The sequence below is a fragment of the Sebastes umbrosus genome, chromosome 12, assembly GCF_015220745.1.
Source record: "Sebastes umbrosus isolate fSebUmb1 chromosome 12, fSebUmb1.pri, whole genome shotgun sequence".
In the NCBI taxonomy this organism is placed as follows: Eukaryota; Metazoa; Chordata; class Actinopteri; order Perciformes; family Sebastidae; genus Sebastes; species Sebastes umbrosus.
Window position 1 is genome coordinate 17,916,511 of NC_051280.1, and position 18,385 is coordinate 17,934,895.

The 18,385-nt window shown below is 40.5% G+C and overlaps 2 protein-coding genes, 1 non-coding gene and 1 pseudogene across 3 annotated transcripts in view; 3 read left to right on the forward strand and 1 right to left on the reverse strand.

Moving 5' to 3' along the window:
• LOC119499009 (eukaryotic translation initiation factor 4 gamma 1-like) overlaps positions 1-18,385 on the reverse strand; it is a 42,965-nt gene that overhangs the window by 14,174 nt on the left and 10,406 nt on the right. The window lies entirely within an intron of this gene.
• LOC119498988 (eukaryotic translation initiation factor 4 gamma 1-like) overlaps positions 1-18,385 on the forward strand; it is a 40,992-nt gene that overhangs the window by 500 nt on the left and 22,107 nt on the right. Inside the window, exons 2-16 of the mRNA XM_037788152.1 lie at positions 1,375-1,554; positions 1,776-1,914; positions 2,147-2,280; positions 2,447-2,551; positions 2,756-2,894; positions 3,128-3,261; positions 3,427-3,531; positions 3,737-3,875; positions 4,108-4,241; positions 4,693-4,812; positions 4,971-5,339; positions 5,971-6,117; positions 6,231-6,467; positions 6,549-6,653; positions 6,868-6,990. Of these exons, the coding sequence (XP_037644080.1) occupies positions 1,438-1,554; positions 1,776-1,914; positions 2,147-2,280; positions 2,447-2,551; positions 2,756-2,894; positions 3,128-3,261; positions 3,427-3,531; positions 3,737-3,875; positions 4,108-4,241; positions 4,693-4,812; positions 4,971-5,339; positions 5,971-6,117; positions 6,231-6,467; positions 6,549-6,653; positions 6,868-6,990 (2,247 nt within the window). The 5' untranslated portion in view covers positions 1,375-1,437. The remainder of the gene's footprint in view (positions 1-1,374; positions 1,555-1,775; positions 1,915-2,146; positions 2,281-2,446; positions 2,552-2,755; positions 2,895-3,127; positions 3,262-3,426; positions 3,532-3,736; positions 3,876-4,107; positions 4,242-4,692; positions 4,813-4,970; positions 5,340-5,970; positions 6,118-6,230; positions 6,468-6,548; positions 6,654-6,867; positions 6,991-18,385) is intronic.
• On the forward strand, positions 5,376-5,429 carry LOC119499491 (annotated as a pseudogene).
• LOC119499482 lies at positions 9,267-9,335 on the forward strand. The gene has a single exon (XR_005209406.1). It is a non-coding gene; the product is annotated as a small nucleolar RNA SNORD66 (small nucleolar RNA).

Genomic DNA, 18,385 nt, shown 5'->3' on the forward strand with positions numbered 1-18,385 from the left:
GGACTGGCAGCAAAACATATTTTATCACCTAAAAGAAAGGTTCACCTAAAAAACACTCGATATCTGTTTATGAGAGAGTGAAACTTACCTCTAGTGTTTGTGCAGCAGAAGACAGCAGACATAAGTTTCACTTTCATTTCCCTGGAAAGGTGCTGTCTCACGGTGAGATACAGAGGTGACAATATTCAGCATTGTCTTGCTTGGTAAATTACATAAATATTAAGCTGATTAATTAATAGTGCATTGATTAATCAGCTCATCATTTCACCATTCATTATTTGCCTGGTGCTCCTGATACAATCAGCAATGTTATGTTTCAATGAAACACATTTATTTAGCAATATGCTCCATGTAAATGAAATATAAAGTAAAACAATATTAAAGGCCTTGAGATGACATCTTCTCACAATATTAGATAATAATATTTAGCACTTCTAAGCAGTATGTACACATTTAATAAATGTTTTAAAATACATAACCAAGGCTGACCCCCACATGAAAACTGCACTATCTGCACTACCTGCAACCAGCTCTCCTAACCACTGGTGCACTTTAAACTTACTTTAAACTACATCCCATAAACCAACCATAGACTGTACATATTACATCTATTTATTGTACACTACATTTTTTTATTGACGGACGGTACACGCTGTGTCCATTCACTATGTCCATTCACTATGTCTATTCTGTATTTCTATTTATTGTTTTATAATCTTTTTGTACACCTGTACCTCTGTATCTGCGCTTTGCTGCTTTGACACCTGAATTTCCCCCCGGGGATTAATAAAGGTTCATCTTATCTTATCTTATAATAATGTATTTGTCAGCAGATAAGATCATTTAAGTGTTTATTAATGTAATTTGTCAACAACAATAACTCATCCTGTGAAGTATCCATAACTTGTGTATAAACAGATAATGCATGACAATAAAACACAGTTGTAATTTTATAAAAATGTATTTGTCTACATAAGAGAAGTTATAATAGTTGAAAATACTGTACATTAAAGCTGGAGTTGGTGATCATTACATCCTGATAGCAATCAATAAATCAAATGCTCTGACAAAACAGAGAAAAAAATCTGGTATCTGTGGCTTTCGCAGGACTGTAATAGGCCTGTACGGGCCACAACTGGAGTCTTCCACTACCTGCTAACTTGACAGCTGTGAGTACTAACAATAGCCATGTTCATTGTTCACGTTCATTATAATATGGTCATGATGATAATTTTGGGGAGTGGCTTTGGAGAGAGACCTGAACGGACGGACTGCCAGTGTTGCCGACTTGGCGACTTTCTCACTAGATATAGGGACTTTTGGAGATAGTGACACCGCATTGTGTTGATGACGCTTGCCTTCCCCTCCTTTTAGCCACCTGGGCCGCGTCGCTCCCAGCAGGGTCAGAGTAAAGAGACCAGGAAAATCATCAGCAGCATGTCCCTCAGTGACGACGAGCAGTTCAGCATGGCTGAGAAGGCCTGGAAGCCAACGGCGAAGAAGTCCACTCAAAGCCACGGCGCGGAGGAAGACGAAGACGACGATCCCGAACAGGTCAAGACTCAAGAGCTGTAAATATGAATGAATCCATAACCGGATATTGCAATAACAAGCATTTATGGTGGTGACTAAAGCTAAGAAATAATCCTGAATGAGCAAAATTGTTTTATACTGTGTGTGAAGTAATCCACGGGATTATGAGTCTCATAGGAACCATGAATGTCGACAGGTGTTGGAGCAGTTACAGACTTGTTTTATAACCATCTTCCACTCAGGCCGACCCGGTCCCTGTTGCTCCACCTGAACCTCCCGCTGAGGTTGTAGATGAGACCTGGGAGGAGCAAGACGACAAGCAGAATGCAGTACCTAAAGCCACACCTGAGCCAACTGATCAGAAATACCAGTACAAAGAAGGTAGGTTGTGACTAAGATTCTCTAGAGATGGCACTGTTGAAGTTTTTTTTGTGTGTAGTTGTACGGTAGCTGCTGTTTTGATGTACATGTGTAGATATGTTTTTCTATGCACACATGCACCCTAAAGTTAAAAACAAAAAAGAGGTGCATCAAAAAAACGAGGGCACAGTCAAATGTATTTCTTTTTTTAATGTTAATGCAACACATATAATATTTCTTGTACATCTCTCAGAACAATGGAAGCCGATAGACCCAGAAGACAAGAAGCGGTACGACAGGGAGTTCCTCCTGGGCTTCCAGTTCATCAGCACCAGTATGAACAAACCTGATGGCCTGCCGACCATCAGTGGTGTGGTCCTGGACAAGGTAGGGGACGTTTTACATCATTTTGCTGTGGAGTGCGATAATAATGTCATTCATATGTGACTTAGAGAAGGCCAAGGTAAGTAAAGCATGAACACAAACATTTACAAGAATTACTTTTTTTGTAGCCATGACTCATAAAAGCCACTTTTTTCTGTGTCCCTGTCAGCCTCGCATGGATCAGTACTTCAACCAGATGGACCAGATCATCAAAGAGAAAAAGACCTCATCCAGAATCAGTTTAATGCTACAAGACGTCTTGGACCTCAGAAAGGTAAATATGAATGAATCCATAACCAGATATTGCAATAACAAGCATTTATGGTGGTGACTAAAGCTAAGAAATATTCCTGAATGAGCAAAATTGTTTTATACTGTGTGTGAAGTAATCCACGGGATTATGAGTCTCATAGGAACCATGAATGTCGACAGGTGTTGGAGCAGTTACAGACTTGTTTTATAACCATCTTCCACTCAGGCCGACCCGGTCCCTGTTGCTCCACCTGAACCTCCCGCTGAGGTTGTAGATGAGACCTGGGAGGAGCAAGAGGACAAGCAGAATGCAGTACCTAAAACCACACCTGAGCCAACTGATCAGAAATACCAGTACAAAGAAGGTAGGTTGTGACTAAGATTCTCCAGAGATGGCACTGTTGAAGTTTTTTTTTGTGTGTAGTTGTACGGTAGCTGCTGTTTTGATGTACATGTGTAGATATGTTTTTCTATGCACACATGCACCCTAAAGTTAAAAACAAAAAAGAGGTGCATCAAAAAAACGAGGGCACAGTCAAATGTATTTCTTTTTTTAATGTTAATGCAACACATATAATATTTCTTGTACATCTCTCAGAACAATGGAAGCCGATAGACCCAGAAGACAAGAAGCGGTACGACAGGGAGTTCCTCCTGGGCTTCCAGTTCATCAGCACCAGTATGAACAAACCTGATGGCCTGCCGACCATCAGTGGCGTGGTCCTGGACAAGGTAGGGGACGTTTTACATCATTTTGCTGTGGAGTTCGATAATAATGTCATTCATATGTGACTTAGAGAAGGCCAAGGTAAGTAAAGCATGAACACAAACATTTACAAGAATTACTTTTTTGTAGCCATGACTCATAAAAGCCACTTTTTTCTGTGTCCCTGTCAGCCTCGCATGGATCAGTACTTCAACCAGATGGACCAGATCATCAAAGAGAAAAAGACCTCATCCAGAATCAGTTTAATGCTACAAGACGTCTTGGACCTCAGAAAGGTAAATATGAATGAATCCATAACCAGATATTGCAATAACAAGCATTTATGGTGGTGACTAAAGCTAAGAAATATTCCTGAATGAGCAAAATTGTTTTATACTATGTGTGAAGTAATCCACGGGGATTATGAGTCTCATAGGAACCATGAATGTCGACAGGTGTTGGAGCAGTTACAGACTTGTTTTATAACCATCTTCCACTCAGGCCGACCCGGTCCCTGTTGCTCCACCTGAACCTCCCGCTGAGGTTGTAGATGAGACCTGGGAGGAGCAAGAGGACAAGCAGAATGCAGTACCTAAAGCCACACCTGAGCCAACTGATCAGAAATACCAGTACAAAGAAGGTAGGTTGTGACTAAGATTCTCCAGAGATGGCACTGTTGAAGTTTTTTTTGTGTGTAGTTGTACGGTAGCTGCTGTTTTGATGTACATGTGTAGATATGTTTTTCTATGCACACATGCACCATAAAGTTAAAAACAAAAAAGAGGTGCATCAAAAAAACGAGGGCACAGTCAAATGTATTTCTTTTTTTAATGTTAATGCAACACATATAATATTTCTTGTACATCTCTCAGAACAATGGAAGCCGATAGACCCAGAAGACAAGAAGCGGTACGACAGGGAGTTCCTCCTGGGCTTCCAGTTCATCAGCGCCAGAATGAACAAACCTGATGGCCTGCCGACCATCAGTGATGTGGTCCTGGACAAGGTAGTGGACGTTTTACATCATTTTGCTGTGGAGTGCGATAATAATGTCATTCATATGTGACATTAATGACAAATAAGTGGATATTGAAATAGAAGCTGCATGGAAGTATTTTACTTAAATTTGCCCTCATTGGGGTGACCTCTAGCTCGCCCGCTAGAGCGTGCGCCCCATGTAGGCTGAGTCCTTGGCAGTGGCCCAGGTTTGTTTCCGACCCACGGCCCTTAGCTGCGTGTCATCCCCTCTCTCCCCCCTTTCCTGTCATTCTCCAGCTGTATTAACAAAGGCAATAAAAGCCCTAAAAAATCTTTTGACCTCATGAACACAATTGTTTTTTTTAATATATCATGGTGATATAATGGAGAATGAGGAAACTTGACGTTCATCTTGTCTTGTCAGTGTTTTGTATTTTTGTGTGGACACCTAAGGTCATTTTTCCTTTCTTTAACTTCAGGCAAACAAGACTCCAATGCGGCCTCCTGACCCAGCTCGAATGATGAATGTTGGTCCTGATTTTACTCCCTCGTATTTGGGGAACCTTGGGAGCAGATCAGTGGGAGGACCACGAGGCCCGGTGAGTGAATTTGTCTCTTCCCTTTTTTGGGGTGGTTTCTAATGAAAGGAAATTCTTGTCCCTTTCGATTACGGCATAATTCCATGTATTTGTTTTGTTGTATACGGTTTTCTTTTCTAACTTTTCTAAATATGCAACCTGGGCTACGTCGCTCCCAGCAGGGTCAGAGGAAAGAGCCCAGTAAAATCATCCTCAGCAGCATGTCCCTCGGTGACGACGTGCAGCTCAACAAGGCTGAGAAGGCCTGGAAGCCCGCGGCGAAAAAGTCCACTCGAGAACGCGCCGCAGAGGAAGAGGAAAGCGATGATCCCGAACAGGCCAAGACTCAAGAGCTGTTCAAGCGTCTACGCAGTATCCTCAACAAGCTGACCCCTCAGAAGTTTCAGGAGCTGATGAGACAAGTAATGGATATGACGATAGACACGGAGGAGAGGCTGAAGGGAGCCGTTGACCTCATCTTTGAGAAGGCAATCTCAGAGCCGAACTTCTCTGTGGCCTACGCCAACATGTGCCGCTGCCTTATGGGGGTAAGTCATGTGATTTTATCCAGACCTCATCATTTACTCCAATGATGACAGTGTCTGGGCCACTGAATGTTCATAATGGAACTGATGAAGCACAATTTAATCACTCTCCATTTTCTGTTTAACTTCTGTATACAATGGTCTGGGTGAATACTCGATTCGGATTGGCTGCAATCTTATTGACTTTGAATCTTCCGAGCATAACATTAGTTTTCTGACTCATAGCTGAGCCAAAGGGTTCTATGAGCTGAGCGGAGTAGACATATCTGCCGTATTAGCAAACATTCAGGGTTACCAGGGAAACGGAGTGAATGGATTATGAAAAACTTTCGATTTTGGTTAGAAAAACGCATGAAAATATAAATTAATGGTCTTATTTGTTTTTTCTTTGGCAAGTGACCATGGTATATGTGGGATGATACCCTTCAAGGTGTCCATAATCAATAATTAATGGACTTTGCGGAGGCAACCGTCGTCCGCGGCCTTCATGACGTCCATTAGATCCTAATAATAGACACCTCACTAGGCATTATCCCTTATAGAATTTAGTTTTTAACCCATATAATTATCAGTGAGATGAAAAATTTATATTCAATAAAAATGTTTAATCATACTCAATGTTTTCATCCTTCAGTTGAAAGTCCTCACCTCAGACAAGCCAGGAGTTTTTGTGAACTTCCGCAAACTGCTGCTCAACCGCTGCCAGAAAGAGTTTGAGAAGGACCAGGACGATGATGAAATCTTTGAGAAAAAGCAAAAAGACATGGAGGCTGCCAAAGAAGTAAGAAATGTGATTTTTCGTCACTGTCGAAAAAGACCAAAGTGTTTCGTTTAAGACTAAACTGATCATATTACCCCCACTAAGTACAAACTCCTACTTGTATCTGCCCTCAGGGAGAGGAGCGTGAGCGCTTGAGGGTGGAGCTGCAGGATTCCAGAGACCAGGCCCGCCGCCGTTCACTGGGTAACATAAAGTTCATTGGCGAGCTCTTCAAGCTGAAGATGCTGACAGAGGCCATCATGCACGACTGTGTAGTGAAACTACTGAAGAATCATGATGAAGAGTCTCTGGAGTGTCTCTGCAGGCTGTTCTCCACAATTGGTAAAGACCTGGACTTTGAGAAGGCCAAGGTAAGTAAAGCATGAACACACACATTTACAAGAGTCACTTTGTTTTGTAGCCATGACTCATTTTTTCTGTGTCCCCGTCAGCCTCGCATGGATCAGTACTTCAACCAGATGGACAAGATCATCAAAGAGAAAAAGACCTCATCCAGAATCCGCTTCATGCTACAAGACGTCTTGGACCTCAGAAAGGTAAATATTAATTAATCCATAACCGGATATTGCAATAACAAGCATTTATGGTGGTGACTAAAGCTAAGAAATAATCCTGAATGAGCAAAATTCTTTTATACTGTGTGTGAAGTAATCCACGGGGATTATGAGTCTCATAGGAACCATGAATGTCGACAGGTGTTGGAGCACTTACAGACTTGTTTTATAACCATCTTCCATCTCTGATCTACAGAGTAACTGGGTGCAGGATAAGGGATGGAACATGGGGGGCCGAGGCTTCCACACACCAGGACGTCGCTGGACTAGCCAGCCTCAGGATGAGGGGTGGAACACCCGCTTTAGCAAGATCACAAAGGTAACATCCTAATCTAACATGGAAGTTTTTACTACATTTATTGTCCCCAGTTTCAGGTTTTCGCTCTGTTTAACTCAAGGCTCTGGCGCTTGTTATTATAGTTAAATATAGTGTTATTGTTATTGTTATTGTATTGTTATTGTTTGAAGTCTAGAAGTTTTGTTTGCGTGCACGGTAAGAAATTGCCCCAGTCTTGCACACTTATTCTGCTAAATCACAAGAGAGAAAGACCTCATCCAGAATCAGTTTAATGCTACAAGACATCTTGGACCTCAGAAAGGTAAATATGAATTAATCCATAACTGAATATTGCAATAACAAGCATTTATGGTGTTGACTAATGCTAAGAAATAAGAAATAAAAAAAGAAGGGAACTAAAGGAAAGCATAATAAAGGAAATAAATAAAAGAGCAAAAAACATAAATTATATAATAATAATGTACACTAATGCTAATACTAATCCTACATTTGCCAACAACAAAGCTACTACTAATAACAGCAATAATAATAATAAAGTCAGGGGGAGTCCACTGGCAGTGAAGCACGACCAGGAAGCTCCAGAATGGGTCCAGCTTTGGGTCGCCCGACCCTGATAGGAGGGGGCTGGACCATTGTGGGCATGATCCCTTAAAAACAGCTCCCAGACCCAAAGGAGGGACCTGTTAATCAGGGATTTACAGTCAGTTGATTTAGATGTGGAAAGGAGGAATAATAATATCTAGGGCTGTCAAAGTTAAAGTGGCAGTAGGCAGAATATTTTTGGCATCATTGGGCAAAAATTCCATAATAACCTTTCAGCATTTTGTAATTCAAGTGTTCTGAGAGATAACTAGATGGCTCTGTTTTCAGGCTTTAAAAAATCTAGCTCTTTGACCGGTACATGGCATTCTTTCAAGAGATTTCCAACATGGCTGCGGGGTCACAAACTTCTAATTTTACAGCTAAACAGTACACTACAAGATGATTCTGAAAACATTCGAGGCGAAAAATAGGCATTAACGTTACTTAATATTGATTCATATTTGATCAGCGCTGCCTAGTTTGACCGTTTGGTCGGAGTTGGCGAGTGATTGACAGCCGGCTCTCATAGACAGCAGATGGACAGCAGACCTCAGATCAGCTCTGACTGCTTGTTTTCCTCCGGTCTGTAAAATCTTGCAGATGCCGTTAGTAGCACCGGAGGACACAGAGGCACATGATTTTTTTCAGGTTACCTGTTTCATGTACTACTGTCAAGATATCCATCCATCCATCCATCTGCAACCGCTTATCCCATTAGGGGTCGCGGGGGGGCTGGAGCCGATCCCAGCCGACATTGGGCGAAGGCAGGGTACACCCTGGACAGGTCGCCAGTCCATCGCAGGGCTGACACATATAGACAGACAACCATTCACGCTCACATTCACACCTACGGGCAATTTAGAGTCCACAATTAACCTAACCTGCATGTCTTTGGACTGTGGGAGGAAACCGGAGTACCCGGAGAAAACCCACGCTAACACGGGGAGAACATGCAAACTCCACACAGAAGGGTCCCAAGCCGGATTCGAACCTGCAACCCTCTAGCTGTGAGGCCTGTCAAGATATAGCAACTGTTTTATAAAAATAACTTTTTTTAATCATATTTGCTCCGATCTCGCCTACTTCAGCTTTAACACGGTAATAACGTATTAACGCAAATTTGTTTTAACGCCAATAATTTCTTTAACACATTATCGCAACTTGTGATTTTTAGGTTGTAGCGGGCTCAGTTTTAAAGCTAGAGTGAAGGTAATGGTGTAATGTGAAATTGGAAAATCTAAAGAATCCATTGGTACCAACACATTGGGGAGTGGCTTTGGAGGGAGACCTGAACGGACGAACTGTCAGTGTTGATGACTTGGTGACTTTCTCACTAGATATAGGGACTTAGATAGTGACACCACATTGTGTTGATGACACTTGCCTTCCCATCCTTTTAGCCACCTGGGCCGCGTCGCTCCCACCGGGGTCACAGGAAAAAGCCCAGGAAAATCATCAGTCCCGAACAGGTCAAGACTCAAGAGCTGTTCAATAGTCTGCACTGTATCCTCGACAAGCTGACCCCTCAGAAGTTTCGGGAGCTTATGAAACAAGTGATGGATCTGACGATAGACACAGAGGAGAGGCTGAAGGGAGCCGTTGAGCTCATCTTTGAGAAGGCCATCTCAGACCCTAACTCCTCTATGGTCTACGCCAACATGTGCCGCTGCCTTATGGGGGTAAGTCATGTGATTTTATCCAGATCTTATCATTTACTCCAATGATGACTTCTGTTTTGTGCCACGTGTCTGGGCCACTGAATGTTCTTGATGGACCTGATGAAGCACACTTTAATCACTCTTCATTTTCTGTTTAACATTTTTGTGATCAAGCTTTTAAACCATATGATTATCAGCGAGATGAAAAATGTATATTCAATAACAACGTTTAATTATACTCAATGGTTTCCTCCTTCAGTTGGAAGTCCCCACCTCAGACAAGCCAGGAGTTTTTGTGAACTTCCGCAACTTGCTGCTCAACTGCTGCCAGAAAGAGTTTGAGAAGGAACAGGATGATGATCTAATCATTGCGAAAAAGCAACAAGAAATAGAGGCTGCCAAAGAGGTAAGAAATGTGATCTTTTACTGTCACTGTTGTTGTTTAGACTAAACTGTATCTGCCCTCAGGGAGAGGAGCGTGAGCACTTGAGGGTGGAGCTGCAGGAGTCCAGAGACCAGGCCCGTCGCCGTTCACTGGGTAACATAATGTTCATTGGCGAGCTCTTCAAGCTGAAGATTCTGAATGAGGTCATCATGTACATCTGCATAGGGGAACTACTGAAGAATCATGATGAAGAGTCACTGGAGTGTCTCTACATGATGCTCTCCACAATTGGTAAAGACCTGGACTTTGAGAAGGCCAAGGTAAGTAAAGCATGAACACAAACATTTACAAGAATTACTTTTTTTGTAGCCATGACTCATAAAAGACACTTTTTTCTGTGTCCCCGTCAGCCTCGCATGGATCAGTACTTCAACCAGATGGACCAGATCATCAAAGAGAGAAAGACCTCATCCAGAATCAGTTTAATGCTACAAGACGTCTTGGACCTCAGAAAGGTAAATATGAATGAATCCATAACCAGATATTGCAATAACAAGCATTTATGGTGGTGACTAAAGCTAAGAAATATTCCTGAATGAGCAAAATTGTTTTATACTGTGTGTGAAGTAATCCACGGGGATTATGAGTCTCATAGGAACCATGAATGTCGACAGGTGTTGGAGCAGTTACAGTCTTGTTTTATAACCATCTTCCATCTCTGATCTACAGAGTAACTGGGTGCCTCGTAAAGGAGACCAGGGTCCTAAAACAATCGACCAGATCCAGAAGGAGGCAGAGATGGAGGAGCACAGGGAACACATGTCCAAGAAAGAGGGAGGAGGTGGAGGAGGAGGAGGCGACAGGATGGGAGGGAACAATGGTAGAAATACTTTATGTCCTGGAGGAAAGGCTGTGTACACACAGAGATTGGAATAATATTGAACTCTTATTTTCATTTTTTTCTCAGCAGTTAAGCGTGAGAGCGCCCCCACTCCTCCTCCCTCTCTTCCAAAACCTGCCTTGAGTGAAGAGGAGTTGGAGAAGAAGTCGAACGCCATCATTGAAGAATACCTCCACATTAATGACTTGAAGGTACAAACATGACGCCATGCAACAAAGTCTATTTTACTTAAATGTATGCATATTATCAGGCTAAACAAGCAAATGCTTGGAATACGAAACCCCTCTGAACGGCTTGTGTGTCTTCTGCTGCTTCTGTAGGAGGCGTTGCAGTGTGTGACAGAACTGTGTTGGGGGTGTGAGGAGAGAGATTTTAAGCTCTTATACAGAGAAGACACACTCCATAATGAAATACCTTCATACAATCTCATGGACACATAATGTCCTGTGTATCTATTATGTAAGGTATAATGTACAGCGAGTCGGTCATTGTTGTAAAAAAAAAAAAACGGCAGGGCGACGCCGCAGACGGGTCTTGCATCGCCCTGCCAGAGTCTCTTTCACAACAATGTACCTGTACATTATCCCGCTTATTACACAGCTAATTACTTAAGAAATCAATAATTTGGCCAAAAAAACAGTCCGCCAGAGTCCGACATCACAACTTTGCCCATAGCAACGGTCTGTTATACATAGCAACATAGCAAGAAATAACAGGCCGTAGAACGCCGTGATTGACCAATCAGAATCGAGTATTCAACAAAGCCGTGCAATAAATAGAAATAAAGATATTTTATTGCTGAAACAAATGCAGACCTAATGCCAATACCCACTTATCCCTCATGCCCTGTGTCGTGTTTGATTGTTTAAACAACTTAGAAGTTGGGCGCCTGGGTTAGCTCAGTTGGTAGAGCGGGCGTCCATGTATTAAGGCTTGGTCCTGACCGCGGCGGCCTGGGTTCGAATCCGGCCTGTGGCCCTTTCCGCATCCACTCTCTCTCTCCCCCCTTTCAAGACTCTATCCACTGTCCTGTCATAAAAATGGAAAATGCCCCCAAAAAAATAACTTTAAAAAAAAACAAAAAAACTTAGAAGTTGATTACTTACAAGAGTATCTTTAAATGTCTTTGTTACGTAATTTAGAAAGTGGAGTTCACCACTGGAGAGGAGACGGAGTCAAAGGAAGTGGATGAGAAGGCTAACTTGGACGAGCAGCAAACTGCTTCCAACCAGTTCGTACGAGCACTGATGACGTCAGTGTGTCAGTCTGCCATCATAGGTAAGTATGACTAACGCAGCATGTAAAAGTAACGGCTGTTTGTTTTTGGATGAAATGATCCTATGTCTTTGTCTGGTAGACATCACTGTTAATCTTTCCATCTCACAGCGGGGGCATGAATTCTCCATGTTTAAAATGTTTCAGTATTACTGATATATAAATGTTCTGATTGTTGAAACACTAATCACAATATGTGATTTAGTTTAGCAGGCCTGTAAAGTAAACATTTTTCATGGCATACAAGAAGTTTTATCTCCGTTGATGAGTTTGTCTCTCCTTGTTTCAGGTGACAACTCGTACAGGGTGGATGCACAGCAGATCAGCCGGAGAGCCAGTCTGCTGCAGAGATACCTGTCTGATGAGCAGAAGGAGCTGCAGGCCCTCTACGCCCTCCAGGCTCTGATGGTGCACATGGAGCAGCCAGCGAGTGAGTATTCATCCACCTGTAGTATCATCAGTAACAAATACCAAACTGTAGCCCTGTAAAAAAATATGCTTAAGTTGTTTGAGCTCATACCTTTCAGGTTTTGACTGTTATTGAGGTTAATTCAAAATGCAAATATTGCCATCATTGAGCCCATAGTTTGAGGTGGTATTAAAAATCGAACTATGAAGCGAGGAACCTCTGTCAGACTGTGTGTTATTTGCAAATCTCGAGAACCGCTCATCCGATCTACTTCACTTGGAGGGTGTATTGCTGGGGACCCAGGGGAGTGCTTTTTTTAAATTTAGTGCAATTTGGACATGCAACACGTTTCACTTTAATAAACTTGTGTGAAATTGATGTATTACATAAAACAATCCCACAATTTAACAAAAACGTAGCATCTATGGCATGAACACTACTATCTGCCCACAGTCCCACAATACAATGCTTCGCATTTGATGGATATAACACCACACCTGTGCAAAATAATGTGACGTGACGAGGGAAAAGTTTAAATTTTATGATGCCGATGAAAACGGGACAAACAACAGCCTCAAAAATGTTACAGTAACACCAACACCAATCTTTTTTTCTCCCTCTGTAGCCAACTGTTTTTCTTTACCAATGCCAGATCAGTATTGACCTCTGTATCCTGTCTCTACAGACCTCCTGTGGAGGTTCTTTGACGCCTTGTACGACGAAGACGTTATTAAAGAGGGGGCCTTCTACAAATGGGAAACCAGCAAAGACCCTGCGGAGCAAACAGGCAAAGGTGTGGCCTTGAGATCAGTCACCGCCTTCTTCACCTCGCTCCGTGAGCAGGAGGTGCTGATAGAGGAGGAGGAGGAGTGGTCTGACTAGGAATAAAAGACTGAACTGAAAGTTGCCGCCCCCCTTTGGCAAGGCGGGGGCTCTGCAGGCGGCTGCAGAGAGTTGTAGAAAATATTGCCAGAGAGGCAGACTCAAATCAATCCTTAATGAGGATAAATCTTAATTATTTTTCCTTTTCTTTGAGGGAAACAATCATATCTCTCTACCCTCCCTCTCTTGCTTCCTCATTACAGAAATGGCAGTTGTCCAGATGCAGAGAGGTGCTTTAGATAATCCATTGATTATTAGTTGTATTGGAATTTTATTAATATATATATATATATATATATATATATATATATATTGCTGTCTTTATTTAAGCAGTTATCGCTTGGAACCAGAAAATGTTCAGCATTTTTGCTTGAGAAATTACATAAATATCAAAATAGTGTATTGATTAATCAGCTCGTCATTTCATTATTAATATATTGTCTGGTGTTTCAGATACAGTCAGCACTGTTATGTTGCTGATAATGTTCACTTATTGGGGATTGGTGATTATTAGTGGTTCTAATTTGTCTTGAGTGTTTGTATATAAAAATGAACACAAACCAACAGACAGTGAATGTGGGGCTTGTTGGTAATCTTTTGTTTTATTTTAAATATGTCTGTTAACGTGATAATAACATTAACTAGTTCGTTTTAACGCCACTAATTTCTTGCCACTAATGTTGTGTTGTTGGCACAACTGACAGCCGTAACCATCTTGAAATAACTGCAGTTCCTCTCTTTTGTGCCACAGAGCAGCAAAACGCGTTTTTAAATTCCAGTTTTATTTTTTTCTCCTTTTCTTTCCCTTGGTTTGGATATATATATATATATATCTATAAATATATATATAGATATAGATAGATATATATATATATCCCTTCTGTTGTCCTCGGGTCAGATTTGACCAGTTTTTCAAACTTCATTATATCATAAATATAGATTTCTTTAATCTAATTGCCCCAAAATAACATGGATGGTTGCCTACTGTGGTCTTTGCACAAATATTGTCACTACTTTTGTTGAATTGTGGGTGTTTTATTCAAATCTATAGCATCTGTGGTCTTCCCGAGTCAAAATTGACAGGAAGACCACAAGTGTCATTATGTGCTGCTATTAAAAAAATGTAATGCTTTCAAAACATTATTCTGACTAAAAGTTTACATATACCAGTATGTGATAATCCATCAACATTATGTTCCTCTGATAATAACTATATTCAAAATAATTCATAATATCTGCTTTTTGTTTTACTAAAAAAAATAGGTATAATTTCACGGAAATTAGGTTTATTAACCTTAATTTCCCCCCAAAAAAGTGTAAAACTTATTAATTAGGAATGAAGTTGGCCAAAAAGGTGTAACACAGAATTGGGTGATAGTTTATACTGTATGCTTTATAAACAGTCAAACCAGACCGGGTCAGTTTTGACCAGGGAAGACAAAAGTTGCATGGTCGACGGGAAGACAATAGGAGGGTTAAGAAGCTACCTGCAACACCATCCTTGAATGTTAGAATTAAAGGTGAGCACATTGAACAGGTAACAGAGGTCAAATATTTAGGGATAATTTTAGATTCTCAGTTAAACTTTAAAAGTCATGCTAAAAAGATTTGTAAAATGATAAAGGCTAACCTTAGCTGTTTTAGGATGATAAGAAATTGCTTGACATGTGACTGTGCCTTGCTGTTTCTGAATTCAATGATTTTCTCACATCTGTCCTAAGGTTTGGCTGCCTGGTCCCAGGCCAACCAGTCCGTAGTAAAACCCATAGAGTGTGTTTACAATAAGCCCTGAAAATCTTGGACAAAAAGCAAATAAGGTACCATCATTGCCGCATTTTGAGTAAATACAAGATGTTAAGTTTTGCAAACTTTATTGATTTTCATTATGTAAAGCTTGCGTTTAAATGTTTGAACGGACTTGCTCCTCTGCCTTTCTGCAAATACATCATGACACTACAGAGCTGTAGCAGATCCACCAGAGCAGCTTCAAGTGGCAATTGTAAAGTTCAATTCTGCAGAGCATCTTTTGCTCAATCAGCTTTTTCTGTGAAAGGAGCGAAGTCTTTGAACTCGCTACCTGATCACTTGAAATCTGCTGCAAACTTTACCACCTTTAAGAGAGCAACGAAATCCTGATTAATTCAGCGACAAACCTGTACTCATGTCTAGTTCTTCATGTAATGTTTTTAAATGTGTGCTTTATTGTATTTATTTATTTATTGTACCCATTCCTGTTTTAATCTCTTATTTTCACAAAAAGTCCTTCTAGGGACAGGTGTTTGCAAATTAGCATCCGCTATAAGCACTATGTTACTGGCATCAAATAGCTGTTTTTAAGTTGTCTATGTACATTGTATTGGTCCTATTAAATAAACCATGAATGAATGAATGAATGATTACTTTGAACTCCAGTTACAGTCCACACACCACATACAACCACATCATCCTTTTCTATCCATCATTCTCTTTTAAAACATCATCTTTTTATCCATCACCCTATTAAACACCATCCTTTTAGCCATCATTCTTTTACTTCTATCTATCTACCTATTTATATTTATTTTACTTTATTTTATCTTATTCTTTTTAATCTTTTAGCCTTAATTTGATTTGCACCCTTACTTGACAGCCAGCCACCCCTACTCCTCTCAAGCGCACACGCTGTACACAGTCACATGATATTGATCTTGCCCAGTTATGTTGGCTTTTTTTTTAAGTTTTCTTCATTTCTTTGTTGTTGTTTTTTTATCTATTTATTTTTCATTAATTAATTTTTATTTTATTTATTTACTTTTATTTTTTCTCTAAATTTAGTTTTATCCATATTTCATTTTATTTTATTTTGTTATGAGGAAAAAGAAGAAGAAGAAAATAATAATAATAAATATATATATTTATATATATATATATATATATATATATATATAAGGGAAACAAAGGGAAAGAAAAGGAAAACAAAAAAAAACTCCTCAACTGGCCGGGCATGGGCCGTGCTGCCTCAACACCAACTGGGCTCCTCCTCCATCTCCTCTCTCCTCCCTCCAATTGATTGGCTCTGGATAGAAAAGGGCAAAAGCCCTGAGCTATCAAACAAGGTTCACAAATTTACAACTGTTTTCAGTTGGTGTTAACTGTTCATCTGTGCATACAGTCTATGGGGGGACAGACTTTAACATAACACCGGACGTCAGTGATATGAGATTTTCAGCCAGGCTAAAAGCTGTTAACATGTCACTTTGTTAAGTTTTAATATGTTTCCATGCGAGAAAAATGGCCATTTAAATTCCCGATATGTGGTCAGTTTAGTAAACATTCTCTCACGGAAGTTTAGTATGTTTTCAGATAGGTCAGGGGTCAGCAACCTGCAGCCCCGGAGCCACATGCGGCTCTCTGTGGATTTATAAAAATGGAAATGAATAACTGTTTTTTGTATACATTTTCATTTTTATTTATCATTGTTGTAGGTCTATGGTATGATGGTACGACGGAGTATTAGGGCCACATCGAGGAAAAAAAAAAAATCTGTGAGTGAAGATGTCTCTGCTCAGAGCATATTGTACACCACTGTATACAGCCCATTTGTGGTCAAACTATAAAAAAAGCAAGCTTACAGAGACTTCAGGTTGAATATAATGATGCAATGTTATATGTAATATTACTAAAAAGACCTAGATGTTCCAGTGGACGTGAAATGTTTGTGTCTGCAGGCATAAATACTTTTCAAACGGTCTTAAGAAAGCTCATGTACAAATATATATGCCCGCTTAATCACTCTGAGAATGACATAATCTTGCGGTTGTCTAACATCAGATGTAGCACTACACGGTACCAATCACAGCTGTGGAGGCACTGGAATAGTTCTTTATATGTAAGGCATTGATGTATGTATATATTTATATTAATATTAATATTTTTAATATATTTTAATCATGACTTTTAATAGTGCTTCCTGTATTGTAATGTATTGTTGTTGATTTTTTTCTTTTTTCTTATCTGGACCTTGAGTCTGCAATAAAGTTTGAATTGAATTGAATGGAATTGATCCAAATAACGGCCGTTTGGAAATTTGCTGCAACGTTTTTGGAGATGTGAAAGAGCCGCTGGTCGTGGGGTGCCATGAACCCGGCCTGGCCCAGTCTTGACAAATTTTGAGCCAGGTTAAAAGCTGTTGATATGCCACTTTAGTAAGTTTTAATGCTTCAGTAGGCAGAATTTTTTGCCATCATTGGGCAAAAATTACAAAATAATCTTTCAGAATATTGTAATTCAAGTGCTCTAAGAGATAACTCACCTTCTGCACCTCCTCATGGCTCTGTTTTCATGCTAAAAATCGAACCCGTGACGGCAGACTTTGACCAATCACAGGTAATTTCAGTGAGAGAGCGTTCCTATTGGCTGTGCTCCGGTCATCTGACCGGTACTTGGCATTCCTTCAAGAGATTTCCAACATGGTTGCATGGTCACAAACTTCTCATTTTACAGCTAAACAGAACACTACAAGATGTTTCTGAAAACATTTGAGGCGAGAAATAGGCATTACTGTAACAGAATTTTGATTAATAACTACGTTATCAACGGTATCTGCAGTATGAGCGCAGTGCAGAGCAACGAAGGTTAGCTAACAAAACGATGGTTAAAACCGTATTTACTTTAAGTTAGTATACGGCAAAAAACTAACACAATGAGTTGCAATGGCAGAGCGGCGCTGTTCCTGTATGCTATCCGCTCGTGCTCCAGGGAAGTGAAGAAAAGTTTGGTTGTAATGTGGCGTTAGCAGCCTACATCCTGCAGCTAAAGTGAACTGCCTGCAGTGCCCGCTTCAAAGTTTATGAATATTGAAGGGGTTTCGTGTCCAAATTGCTCCAAATTCAACAAAGCACTCCCTTGGGTCCCCAGCAATACACCTGCCAAATATGAACTCGATCGGAAGATCGGTTCTTGAGATAGCAAAGGACACACCCACATACATGGTGTTTGAAGCCGACCGAGCGTATACGTTCAGTGGGAAAATGAAGGGTCAGTGGAGGGTAAGTAGACCATTTTTTTGTTAATCCAGCCATGATAAAACCTACACAGAGGCACCAATCCGACTTTTTCTCTCCCACTTTAATACCTACTTTTCCCAAAATTAAAAATCTCTTTCACTGCATGTAACTAATTGGAGTTATTTTAATGTAAAGGTAATAGGACCGGAGAGCGTGTCGAGTCCGTGTTGACGGAATGAATTAAACTGATAACAGAAACACCGAATTTTTATGACCATGACGATTTAATGTTGATTGGTGACATCATGGCTGATAACTAGTCCCCTTAATAAGGTCAGT